General features: G+C 31.8%; 1 protein-coding gene across 1 annotated transcript in view; it reads right to left on the bottom strand.

The window, feature by feature from the left end:
* Positions 1-6,222: 6,222 nt before the first annotated feature.
* The window catches only part of Smp_121940 (hypothetical protein), a gene marked incomplete at both ends in the record, with an annotated part of 48,506 nt that continues 40,464 nt past the window's right edge, over positions 6,223-14,264 (bottom strand). The window contains 3 exons of the mRNA XM_018795047.1: positions 6,223-6,616; positions 9,744-9,815; positions 12,657-12,706. Of these exons, the coding sequence (XP_018649398.1) occupies positions 6,223-6,616; positions 9,744-9,815; positions 12,657-12,706 (516 nt within the window). The remainder of the gene's footprint in view (positions 6,617-9,743; positions 9,816-12,656; positions 12,707-14,264) is intronic.

Genomic DNA, 14,264 nt, shown 5'->3' with positions numbered 1-14,264 from the left:
TTTTGAGTTTAAGAACGAAAGCAAAGATATTAAATCGGTTTGCGATTACATGAGCACTTACTGGATAGAGATTACGATGTATTTTACATATGACTAGTTACCGCTTATTTTAATGTCTTATGCTAGCAGGCATGGGAGTAAATTGTATGCAAACGAGGAATGGTTAGGTCAGGCCTTAAAGTATTTGATCGATGATTTGAGTTAAGCCAGGAGATTCACTCAATGTAACTAAGGTCCATGAGATATATGGTTAGAATCGTTGTTCATCAACAAAGTGATGCAAGTACTTCCATATTTTCTTATTGAAATATTAAGCCAATCGCTAATCCAAAATTTATATTCATTGACTTCACTAGTTTCGTTTTAAGTATGTATTTCTTATTTTTGTTTTTTAGCTGTGTCAACGCAGTTACTTATGCTATTTTTCTTTGATTTATTTCGCCCAAACAGTAGTGACATATATCTTGAAAACTACACTTATTCCATTGTCAACTTAATCCACAACTGCTTGTTTGATGCAATCACCGTATCAGATAATTTCGTATTATAAATCGCTTGCATAGACGTATTCATGTAGGGTGGTGGTTAGAAGCAGCCAACAGGAAACTCCGTTTGATCTAGGTTGCGTGCTATTTGATACTCGCCAGCATGATGTACCTGTAATACTGAGGGAACTGATGGTCTCTGGCGGATTCAGTCCCGTGTCACCCGAATTCCCAGTCGGAGACGTTATCAATGGTCTACCTGAGTCACAACTGACGTCCTGTGAAACTGAGATGCAATTACAACAGATTGATCAATGGGTAGTGATTCGCAGTAAGAAGGACATGGAGTATACGACACTGGTCAGTACTCAGTGATCAATCAGATGTAAAGAGTCCTCATGTAGTAAGTAGATGTTACCATTGACTAATGTGTGGACTAATGTGTGGAAATAGCTTGATAGACACATGTTTATATATATATATATATATATATATATATATATATCAGTCAGTCAGTCAGCTACAACGTAGGACCAGGCACATTTATGCATCGGTCCCAGTTACCATACCTCGTTAGCACAACAAGATGAACACCGGATTCATAGAAGTAGTTAGTTTAGTGGTGATAGTATATAAAATATAGGTTGTATATAAGGATATAGTATAGGAAGGAAGAAAGTTATGAAGCAATTTTAATCTCAATGTTTAAGGGAAGATAAAGAGTGTATACACCTACGCCATTGTGATCGATTCTGAGCCACGTCACCTAGAGTCTCCAACCATTGGTTACGATAGTCACGCGGACCCCAACCAAGTAGTCTGCATCTGCCAACATGGCTCAGACTAGAAGTTAGTGACTTCAAGCACTGATGCCACGTTTTGGTTTGGCCACCCCTAACTTTCTTCCAACCATCCCCTACACTATTCAGCATAGCGCGTCGTGGTAATCGGCGTTCAGGCATACGTAACACGTGGCCTAACCATCTCAGTCAATGAAGGTTCATCACCTCATCAACTGATTTACCATCATTCCCTAATACCCTGCGTCTAACCTCACTATTACTTACGCGGTCATCCCAGCAGATGCGAGCAATATTTGGCCATGTTTCACAGGCGTAAAGTAGAACAGAACGAACTGCTGAGTAGTATACTCGTCCCTTAATTGATAGACGGATATCTCGTCTTCGCCATAGGTGACGTAAGTTGGCAAAAGCCAAATAAATGAATAATCGTGCTCAGCTAGATGCAAATGTCACCAACTAGCAACCTATGTATGAATAGTGAAATCAGGGAAAAATAAATGATATAATCTCGCAGACATATTTTCTTCTTGGTTGAAGACTTCTTAGCATTGAGTGCCTGGGGACTCACATTAGACTGAATGAAGGACTTTCAGTTCTCACAATTCGTCAGTCAGCTTTAGACCATTAGAAATTACAATTCAATGGTCCACAATCAAATCATAGATTAATTAATTGATCACTAATTCCAATGAGTCATTGTTGAGCAACATGACAAACTGATTAAAGTTGAATGAGATATCAAGCCAACCACTAGGTATAAAGATTTTAAAATCAATTTATAATAAAGTTAAGAAATTAGCACTGCTCAGTAGTCTCAGAGCAGAACAAAATAGCCATTTAAGTGTTCTTGATTTATAATGATTATTCAATTGATTTGTATTTCAAAAATGTACAATATTTGAGCGAACAATTGTTTTTAATAACTTCATCATCAGGTACTACAGTTATAAGTATATATATCATAACAGATGCAAACGTTCACCATTTTTAACATATAACATTGTCAAATTAATTAATACATACCTCATTTCGGCCTTTGTAAAATATCCCAATAATGATCGACTTATAACTGTAGAGCTTGATGATTAAGTTATTGAAAACCAATGTTCGCTCAAATATTGTTCATTTTTTGAATATTCTATGAGGATCTTTGAACTGCTCAGTCAAAACAACAACAAAAATATCATTTCATATATATTTTTACACATTCTATTTATCATTTACACAACACATAGAATAAAAAACAAATAAAATCAACCAATGTATTAAACCTAAAAACATAATAGATAAGTATAATAAACAAATATATCCCCCCCCTCGTTCTTTTTACCAATTATATATTATTATATTCAAACAGATTATATTCATTAAATTGTTAATATTAAATATAATAAACAAAAATCTTTAAATTATTAAAACAAAATGAAATGTACAAATAAGAATTAAATTTTAAAAAGACAAAATTAAAGAATGTAGACAGGAAAATAAAATCATTCACTGAAAGAAATTTTCAAAAATCAATAATGTGCCAATAATCAACCAATAATAATAATAATATTAACAATAATAATAATAATATGGTTACCAATTTTGGTTCTTCCTTAATACATTATGTCAATGAGTCTATTTTTATCGACTAGTATTGAATCATCAGTAATAATAATCAAAATAAATTATTTTTTTATATTATTTTTACTATTAACAAATTTTATGAAAAAAAAATTTTTTTTATATAAATCTGATAATTTAATTTTAAAAAATCTTCAGTGATGTCATTACAAAAACCAAAAAAAAGTATTCTGTTTTTCACTCAACTACTTGTATGAAGTAGAGAAAAACAACAACAACAACAACAACAAGAACAACGACGAGAAGAAGAACAGCAGCAATAAAACCGAACAAGTAAACAAACGAGTGAAAATACCAAAAATTATTATTATTATTATTAAACAATGAAACTACTATAGAATTAATTTATTTCATTTGCTTGTTATACACTTTAAATTTTTACATTAATTTATAACAGAATATGAAAAAGGGAAAAACAAAAAAAACATTTAAAATAAACAAAAAAAGAAAACGAAGATAAGAAAATAAAAAACATTTAAAATAAAAACAAAAAAAGAAAAATGAAGATAAGAATAAAGTAGAGAATCGAATGAAATATTTTTTATACAATATGACATGATGAAAGACATAAATGAATGGAATTAGAATTTTCTTTCTTTTTTCTCTATTTTCTCTATTCTTCTTCATTTATAATATATATATAATAGGGTATGATTAAAGAGAAGAATTCCCTTGAATATAATATACATTATTAATTTATGATAATGAACAAAAATAGAATTGAATATAGATAATTTAGATTCCTTATCATATATTAAAGATAATATTCATAATAATGAATCACTTAATAATAATGATATATCATTCATCGGTAGTTATATTTTTGTGCTGATTTAATGTTTGGCAAAAGAACAGAAAAGAGAAAAAATTGTTTATTGTACTTAATGTTATTAATAGTTTTGAGGATATTCTACTGTGACATATTTGGTTATTTGTCATTTTCACTAAAAACGAAAAAAAGTATCATGAATATAATCAAATATATAAATTTACTAAGACATTATTTGGTGTGCGGCCTATACTACTCCTCCACGAGGGGTAACAGGCGTAAGTAAGTAAGTAAGACATTATTGATAAACTGTAAATATCTTAATAAAATCTATTATAGATTTTATGGATGAAGGTGTAGTGAACAAAAAGACGAATGGGGTCATTCGAATGTATTTGACACGAAAATTACAGACTATCTCACTAAAATGTGACAACCATACAGTAGTAAACAGTTAATTTGTAAACTATCAGTCAATTGTCTCAATTTTGATTATTTCTTCTGCAAATATCAATCCATAGTCTCCGATTATTATTGTTTATTCATTTTTAAACCAATTGCGTCCCGTTCCCGTTTTCTGCTAATCGATCTTCTATTGAAATACATTCAATGTCTAACCATCGTTATATAATACTTGTGTGGATATAAGTAGTCCACACCACAAAAGTACAGCGAATTAATATTTGTTTTGAATATGTAAATCATAATCTACAACTATGAAACATTGCTTTTATTGTTAAATACTTATAGCTTATCTATCATTTTGATATCAGTTAAACATTTCTGAAATATTCCATCTTTAATTAATGTCTTTAATAAGTATCAGAAGAGGTTTTTGTGGAGATTTCAGTAATTTTATATAGTTGAGATCATGAGTCGATTGAAGCTAGACCACCATGGAAAACCTGGAAGCACTGGACGGCCGTTTCGTCCTATGGTGGGACTCCTCAGAAGTTTTAAAAAACTAAGCAATGTGAATTGCTTTTTATCCCCTCTTAATTTCATTAACTATAAATGTCTAAAATAGTAGATTACATAAACGAATATCATCCTAAAACTGATGAAATATAATCTGTTGAGAAATATAAAAATTCATTAGTTAGTTTTCAAACTATTTATAATTTATAGTAGTATATGTCTTTTAGCTCTTATCATGAAGATCATAATACCAATATCTATATTGAGTAAACTATTAATTGACTGTAGAACATTTTGATTTTTGTTAAGACATTACGTATTTTGATATTGTAATTGAAGTTAGTTACTTTACACCTCAGCTTGTATTCTACTTAGATAACTTGTAGTTTAATTAAAGGTAATGTAAGCACCGTATTTTCTTCAATTAGGATTTCTATAACAGGAAGAAATAACTTTCCAGTATTCTATGACTTTCAAGAATTCTCAAAAAGATGTCGATCAATGGAGAAAATCATCACAAAACTGGAAACCATATGTATATAAATATCGTGCTTTGTAACATCTAATCAACAACCTAGACACCAATAAATTTAATGCTCCGTCAAGATTTGAGGGTACATTGAAAATTTGTGCATTTTAATTTGACATAAAATTAATGTTAAAATATTACGTAAAAAAATTGTAGGCCTTCCAATACATCTACAATGCATAGTCCTAGTCACACTTTTAAAAACCTGATGTGTGGGCGAGAACGATAATGATTGGTCGTCTGCTTAGTCAGAGATGTAGATAGTGTGACAGGTGTCCGATGTATTATATATTACCCTATGCTTATTACTTATTATGGTTATTGATTGATTGTTCATTGTTGTTAAACTGTATTGGGTTTGGGTGTGGAAATATATTTACGTTCTATCCGAGCTAATCACGTGTTCTTGATCTGAATTGTGTTGAAGTCCTATAGAATAGACACTGGGAGGGAGTCTAGTGTAGATATTCGTCTAAGGTAAATTAACGTCCATTTGCGTGTAAAAAGGAAAACGACCGTTATAACAAAACCTTAGAATTTTTTTAATTTCAGTTCAAATGATGTACATTCTATAAATGTTGAATATTTTTAATGATACATAGAAGATTGAATGTTAGAACCAATATTCTCGTTAATCAACGAATCCAGAATCTTTAATTCTTCCGAAGATCCCTTAATCTTCAAACTACTTAGTTATCTTTAACAATCTACTTTTCCAAACTTATTATCCAACAAGTAAATATAAGGTGTATATTTCCAAATTAATTTGTTGTCAATATGGGGGGTTGTGGAGATTGTTGAGTTTCGTTGAGATCATGAAAACTTCTAAGTTAGACAACAAGTGAAAACCATGAAGCACTAAACAGTTATCTTGTTCTAATATGGGATCCCTCAGCAGTGCGCATTCACGATCCCACACCTCCAGACCACTGAGCCGGCATTCAGTGGCTTTATTATTTAACATTGATCAATCCGCAATATTGCACGATCACCTCCCATTGTCTTTTATAGGCAACTACCTCGAACCTGACACGGTTTGTTACTATCATGTGTAATATTATGAAAATAAAATATATACTTAATAAAAACTTACTTGTTCACATTGATAGAAGATGAATTAACTAACCGATGTACCGGTTTACATTTCCATGATAAATCAGAAACTTGTAATTTTGTTTGATTTGGTATTGGTAAGTCCATACTTCCACCAAAACTATTTCGTGGACTTACTCTATTCACCGGTTTTGATGGAGGATCTAAATATGATATATTTATACTATGTACTTGATTATCATTATTTTGATTAGTATTGTTTTGATCAACATCATTACTAATATTAGATTTTTTTCCAATGAATGCTGTATAATCAATTGGCCATGCTGTATTTTCACTTATTTCTGAACTAGTTGAATTCTCATGTGATTCTTTTGTTGTCATTGTTGTTGTTACATCTGTTTGAATATCTATAGTTGGAGGATATTTACTAAAGAAAATGATACATAGACATATTTATTATGAGAATAACATTATTAAATAGATATTCATAGCATTTATAATGAATACTACTGATAAATTAATTTCCATACAGTAATAAGAATAAACCTAATGGGATAATATGAATTTATGGTATTTCTCAAATTCTCATCAGCTACTTACCATCCAAACAGAATATTATTAATCATTCAAAATCAGTATACATTCTTTTTTATTATAATCGCAGAAATATCGTCATTGGTGAGGAAGCACCAGATACATATGCGCCACACAAATTTCATTCGCTTTGTGTGAAGGCTGTGATACTGCTCAGGTGCCCGAACTGAAGCAGGTGGTTTTCTTAGGGGACCACACCCGGAGCCTTTGACGTAAAGATCTGATCCACAAGGCAGTGGAGCATCGTGGGGAGATGCAGTCCCATGGAAGCCGGTGACCATCGATTGATTCATACGCAATTTGTTCCTTCAGGATACTGGAGCCCATGTGCACCATTGGTTTGGAATCAGGGTTTTCCAACTCCCTCTCAATTTCGTAAACAACACCCCCGTCACGAGAAGGCAGTGAGTAGGACTTCCCTGGAAGAGGCTATATACGCGTGGCCACGTGAGAGCATTTCGAGAGGGAGAGCGGACTCTCCCTACTCTCGGCCGTACCAGGGCATTCGGGGGTGTCATCGGTGAAGATTAATAGAAGAACAGTTATGAATATGGATGAATTTGTAAAAGATCTTTAAATCCTTGAACATTTATATTTATATTTATATACATAAGTTCTAAAAGTATAACTTTTTGTAAGGTATATGGAAACAGGTACTACAGTAAGAAAGAAACGTAGTTTCCTACTAATTACCTTCAAAAGTGATGAAATATTTGACGAAATTGATTCTAGACTAATGATTACTTTGAAAAGGTCTTATTTGGTCGCGAAATTTGTCTCAACATAACAAATGAATCACTCACTGAGACACTTCAAAGTAAACAGACGCTCACCTTACGTTTCTTTCAAATATCAGTTTGCATGTAAATGGTAATGCACACTCACAAAAAGAGGAGAAAGGAGAGTAACTATTTGCATCTTCGAGTACATTCTTCAGAAGTTGAGACTAAGATGTCACTATGTCTTCAATAACTCAATCACCTGCAATTTACTTGGTAATAAAAATGAGTTTGGTGTTTCGAAATCGTTCAGAATTGTTGATAAACGAAAATCTTTGAACTTATTACGTTTTACTGAAGCCATCACCATCGAAAACCTTAAACCAGATTAATGTATTCATGAAGATACTGTTGTCAGTCTTTCTTTGCTTTGAACAATATTTCCGTCGTGTAGTTCTGAAACAGTTTTTTGTTTACTAGTGAAAATTAGTCTTCATACTTCTTTTAGGTTTTCTCTGAGCTTCAGGCATTCAAATCTTATAACCAGTCTTCGTTGTTATTATTTCGTAACTTTTGATATCTATCTTATTCATTAATCTGTTGACTAAACTGTAGTTTCGACCAGTATCGAGTTTACCATTACTTGGAAAGGGGAGTAAAATCTTGGACAGTAGTGTGTGCAAATGCCTTATTCGCCCAGAGTATAAAATTTGACCTGAATGATATGCTATTAACATGATCAGACTTGCTTCGATTACACTGAGTATTATTCTGTTCCTCTGTACTGTTCAAACCTGTGTTAATTTATTTCGATTATTTATTCCCGAAAGAGGCGGTCTCAAAATCCCAATTTTTACCCAGTAGGATATTATAAATACATTATGATTTTATTATTGAGATGTCATTACTTATTCTATATGATCGAATTTCTTTATAGTATTAAAAATATTAATTCATATTAGTTAGATGTGAAACAGCAAACTGAACTCTAACAAACGTATAGTTTAATATATCTTCCGTAGCAGAGATATAAAATCTACCACTCTCAAACACAGATGACGTTATAGTGACCCCACCATCTTGACACATTTATGTTTGTTATTAAGTAGTAATAACTCTGTGCCAACAAAATTTATGACAATGACAGCGTGTATACTATCAGCAGCACGGTACTGTAAAATAACCTCACTTCTGATTATTCACTTTATCTGCAATACGTTTATAATTTCAGAGATCAGATACATTCATTTGAAAATCATTGCTCACATATAAGAAGAAACTGGGTTATAAACTAATAAAAAGATTTTAGGTTTCAAATTAAGAAACTGTTTGTTAGACAGCTGATCTATCATCTAATTTAGTGTCGCCACTTATTAATTATCAACCCCTTTAATGAGAATAATAAAATACTAGTTTCAGGATATTTGACTCGCAGACATTGCTCTCTTTTGTTGAAAATCTTCTGAAGTTTACCGTCATAAACAACATAAAACTGATGTAATGGAAAATTTCAAAGAACGAAAATAGATCGTATATTCATGTTATTGATCTGTAAATAAGATCTATTTAACATTTTTCACCTAAATGTGATATCGATTTGTTAGATAGTGGTAAACCTCCAAACTATTAAATAAGTTCCTGTAAGGATGGCTCGTTGGTAAACTCTAGGAAGCTTCAAGAAGCCCAGAAAGAGCCGAAGACATTCCATCCAATCACTGCCAGGGGACTATTCTAGAATGTCGACTTGTAGCTTCCCCATTGGATGGATACGAATGACCCCCTATGTGCCTATTGGTTGTCCGAAATGATGATTTACTCTCAGTCAAAAACTATAAATACATGAGATTTCTGTACTATATTTTGACACTGTTTTGGGGAATAAACTTCCTGCTTACTAGTCTTCTGTCTTCTCTCTTGCGACGTTGCGGGTTCGATCGTTCAAGTAGTCTAGTAGTACGCGGTATAGTAAGAGTCAAAGCTCTAGATATAACAGTTCCTATCGTTTATATGATTTTTAGTGGCGGTTCTTCGAAAACCCAATGGTGAATTAATATAATCAGAATGATTTCAATTGAAAATTCCCTAATAACTTATCAGTCAGATCCATTCGCATTAAAAAAAGTAATAACCTCGAGATTTTGAAAGATTTCTAGATATAAATCAGTTGACTATTGTTCAAATATTATTGCTCCCCAGTTGAACCATTATGAAGTAACTAGTACTTAAACAGACATCACTTACCATTTAAATGAAGCATACTGTGAACTATCAGATGAATCACTTAAAGAATCTTGATTAATAATTTCTGACGGTCTGTGAAGAGAAAAGAAAAATCAAATATTGATCAAAGTTGGTAACTTTGTAGATGTGTTTGTTTTTACCCGTTGTTGATCTTATAGACTGCAAATGATCAATCTCTATTGCCATGAGTTCTTCCTGAAGGGAGATAACCTCTATATACACTTTAGTTACAATTTCTTAGTATTTTCGGTATGTGGCTGGCAAGGACATCCAATACACTTGCTTCTTCCTATTTGGAGCTAGTCAGATAGATGTATCTCCATCCATGTCGATGTTTGTGTAGAGACTCGAACACTAGTTTTTGCTTTAAACGCCGACGAGTTACTCATTAAGTTACTTGAGTCTATTTATCTAATGCGTTCAATTTTTAATTGTTGAAAGGCAAACAATACAATTGCAGCTTCATTATTTATCAGTCGACTTAAATGATTTGATGGCAGTTCACAGTTAATTTCAAAGGATTTTAATTGTCCACAATATTCAAATTATTGAACTAAACAACACTGCAATAGTAGTATGTAATGGTATAGAGGATAATTGAATTTTAGTGATAATCGACAAAGCATACGAATTTTCAAAGAACATAGGACTATAGCAACTCTCCTGCAATCAATGGTTAATTTTGGTTAAGCCCTTTTATTAACTTATTTAACAGACAATGCTATTCGAACAGTAACAATTCTCATATTTCTTTGATATATTATGATCATAACCATATCTGTATAAACGTGTACGCTTGATCACATGACAGACTCTAGCTACAATGTTAATCGCTTAAATGTCGCTGGATGATTCATTCTCTTCCCCATGTTTTACATGTGCTCGAATCCTATCATTAGCCACTGACTATCCTAGCTGCACCTTATTCGATTTAACTATAAATCTGACTCGGTATTTGCTCACATACACACGCTTGACTGTCTGCTTCAGATTTGCTCGATGTGCTTGTAGCTTTGTTGTCTGTGCTGTCCGCAAATAAACTGTAGTCACCGCTTGTAATTTCAAACACCATTGGGATTTATATAATAACACTTACCAAGGTGATTGATTAACGAAGCAAAGCCACTACAGGACGACAGTCAACATTTATGATCAATTATAAATTGCCTCACTGAGTTTCATTATAATTCAATACATGTTCTAGTGTATTTTATTTAAGAGTAAAACCTAATATATATATATATATATATATATATATATATATATATATTCACTACTAAACATTATAACAGTTTTTTAAGAGCTAAATCAACTTAATAGTGTCTTATACGTTTATGCTAAGATCGACTGACCAGTTCTCTATAATAAATCAATAACGAGAAATTGTAATCTATGGAGATGCATATGCTCTATCCATAATTTTATTGCAAGTATTATTGTAGTAAACGAATGCTCAAGTGAGGAGAACCAATTTATTGTCTAATACAAATTACAGAATGTCTTCCTAAAATATGAAAACCATACATTAAATACATCATTTGCACATCCTCCATCAACTGTCTCACATAAACTTCATCTTTCCTTCATTCTTGCTGTTACTAAAATTACTCTCTGTTTACATTACTGTTCTTTTCAATTCGATCTCAACTTTCTGCTGAGACGAATCCCGCTTCTGATTGATGTTACTTACAACTTATGTCTGTCGACATAGGTAGCATACACCACATTATCATTTAATAAGAATAAACTTATACCAATCTGATAAACTTTAATTTGTTAAAAAATCATACTATCAGTGTGTATTTGAGTAGGGAAAATATATTTATGTAGTTAATAGAAAATGAACACTTTTCTTTGGATGATTTTCAGACTAGTAAACAAATATCTGAAAGATGATCTATAAGGATTAGGTTAACATTCTCTATTCTATTCACTAAGCAATTAAAAATATTTTACTTCTTAGCTGTCTATAAGCATTATAGAAGCAAATTTATAGACTGAGTATAGTATTGCAAGACAACTATCACAGAGTTGAACAGTTCTAGGAGTTCGCTTAAAGAAGACATTCATGACATTATGATATATAGAAGTGTAGAGCTGAACTGATGAGAGCTGCTTTAGTTTTACAAAATTTATCATAATATGAATGTAACATCTGATGTTATAACAAGTAATCAAAGAAAGTCTTTTGTAACAATATAAATAATCATATACACCTAAAAGATTAAGGAGTATATTTCTAACCATTATTAAATGTCTTCATTGTTATAATGAATGGAATTTTAAGTAAATCAAGTGGACTTAAGTTGAAAAGTATGTTGATTATGGTTAAAATGAAAATAATAAATTGAAATGACATTTGATGTATGAAAATTTCTATGGATTACCAGAACTGATTTTTTTTTGTTAATTTGTCATGTTTATTTATCCAATATATTGAAATGAGTAAATTAGGTTAACATTATGAATTCCTTATTGTTACATAGAAACCAATGAATGATCATATGAAGTTATTGGTTAAATTAATAAATAAATAAATAATATGTAAAATTATAATGATTATAAACTATCATGTTATATCAGAAGGGGGTTTTGTGGAGATTTCAGTAATTTTATATAATTGAGATCATGAGTCGATTGAAGCTAGACCACCATGGAAAACCTGGAAGCACTGGACAGCCGTTTCATTCTATTGTGGGACTCCTCAGTAGTGCGCGTGAGACTGATAGGTCCTGGGTTCGAATTTCGTGAGGCGGGATCGTGGATGCGCACTGCTGAGGAGTCCCGCAAAAGGACGAAACCGCTGTCCAGTGTTTCCAGGTTTTCCATGGCGGTCTAGCTTCAATTGACTCATGATCTCAACTATATTATGTTATATGTTATTGATTAAAAAATTAAGTAAATATTACTCACCGATAAGCTAAAATGTTAGATGTTCTAAAAGGTCGAGGAATAAGAGACATCTCCTGTAATTGTGCTCTATAAGATTAAATATGAGAAATAATTACATATCCTAAACAATAATTAAATATATTTAAATAAATCATGGAAATTATCCTGTGATATATTTCTTTTACCGGTTATATTTTAAGTGTTTAAAAATTCTATCCATTAAATTACTGAACATAGTAATTACATAATAATAATAAAACTGTGAAAGATTGTTATCTTCTTTATATATAGTGATTAATCTTTTGACTGAACGCTTGAATCGGTTTCTCAAGATCTACTAATAACTCCAGGCTTAGTCTACACAACAAATTCAACAAGACAGAAAAGACGCGAAATATGGAAAGAACGTTTTACTCTAAGTTTAATTTATGTACAGAGGATTCAAGGTATTTATAGTAGTTTAGATAACTTTGAGCCTCTGGAAGGTTCTGGAACCCTTCTAAACATTGTAGCATGATAAGTAAGTATCCAATCAGAAATGTGGCACATGGCTCTTCACTTTCTAGATGTTTCTGAGAAACTTCTACTCAATGCTAATTACATAAAATATTTCTCGGTGTTTTCAGGGCTCCTTTGTGTCTTTGACGAAGAACATTCTGGATCTTCACAACAATATGGAATAGTGCAGAAATTGTATTTAGGAATAAGCTTTTCGTTATATGCACAGAAACTCGAATACTTTAATTCTACCCGAAGTTTGTGCTGATAATGTTGTTCAGAAGAACAATGAAGGCTCGATGACCGAACCATTTAGCTTAGAGAAAACAACACCAAAATTTCTATATCAGCCATCAGACTATCAGATTTTTGTTTTCTTCTATACTTTTTACTACATTGGTGCCTGTAATAAAGACATTTTGTTGTGATCAAGCAAGAATAGAACATACTACTACAAAAAACATTATTAATAGTTTATATTTTCAAGATGATTCCTATCAATGAATAAGATTCAGTCTTTTGAATTGCCAACTGTCAAAAATGTCACAGTTAAGCATACCCTAATAAGCAGGATCTTACTAGCTATGCAGACTCATAACAGCAACAAACAGAATAATAGCTATCGATTTTTACATCTGACAAGTGTAGATGTTAAGACCTCCAATTTAGTTAAATAATTTTTGCCTTTATTTACGTCCATACACACTATTTCTTGTACTGTTTGTCATATGCTACTCATAAATAGTAAGTAGTTTGAGGAGTGTATATTTATTCGTCGGTTGCCCCAGTGAATTTTTAACACAATAAACTTCTTCCTTGATTCCCATGTCTTGGTTCAGACCACTACCAACAGTAGTACTGCTTTTTATCCCCTCTTTCAGTTTTTTCTGGCGTAACAGTGTCTAAAAATTTTATCTGACAGCCTAACTTTGTAAGGTAGTCCCAAATTCACTTTTGTTAACTATCGATATTTACACTCTAAAAAGTTGTGTTGTTCTGCAATTCATAGTTTATTTATTAACTCCATTCTTATTCATTGAGTTGAATGACTAACGTTTACACTAACTGTGCCTTCAACGGTGTACTAATGACTCAAAGAACAAACGACTTCAATTTGATAATTTTTCAATA

This window comes from Schistosoma mansoni, chromosome 1 (assembly GCF_000237925.1).
Source record: "Schistosoma mansoni strain Puerto Rico chromosome 1, complete genome".
In the NCBI taxonomy this organism is placed as follows: domain Eukaryota; kingdom Metazoa; phylum Platyhelminthes; class Trematoda; order Strigeidida; family Schistosomatidae; genus Schistosoma; species Schistosoma mansoni.
Note: the sequence above shows the minus strand (reverse complement) of the source record. Positions and strands in the feature narration are given on the sequence as shown.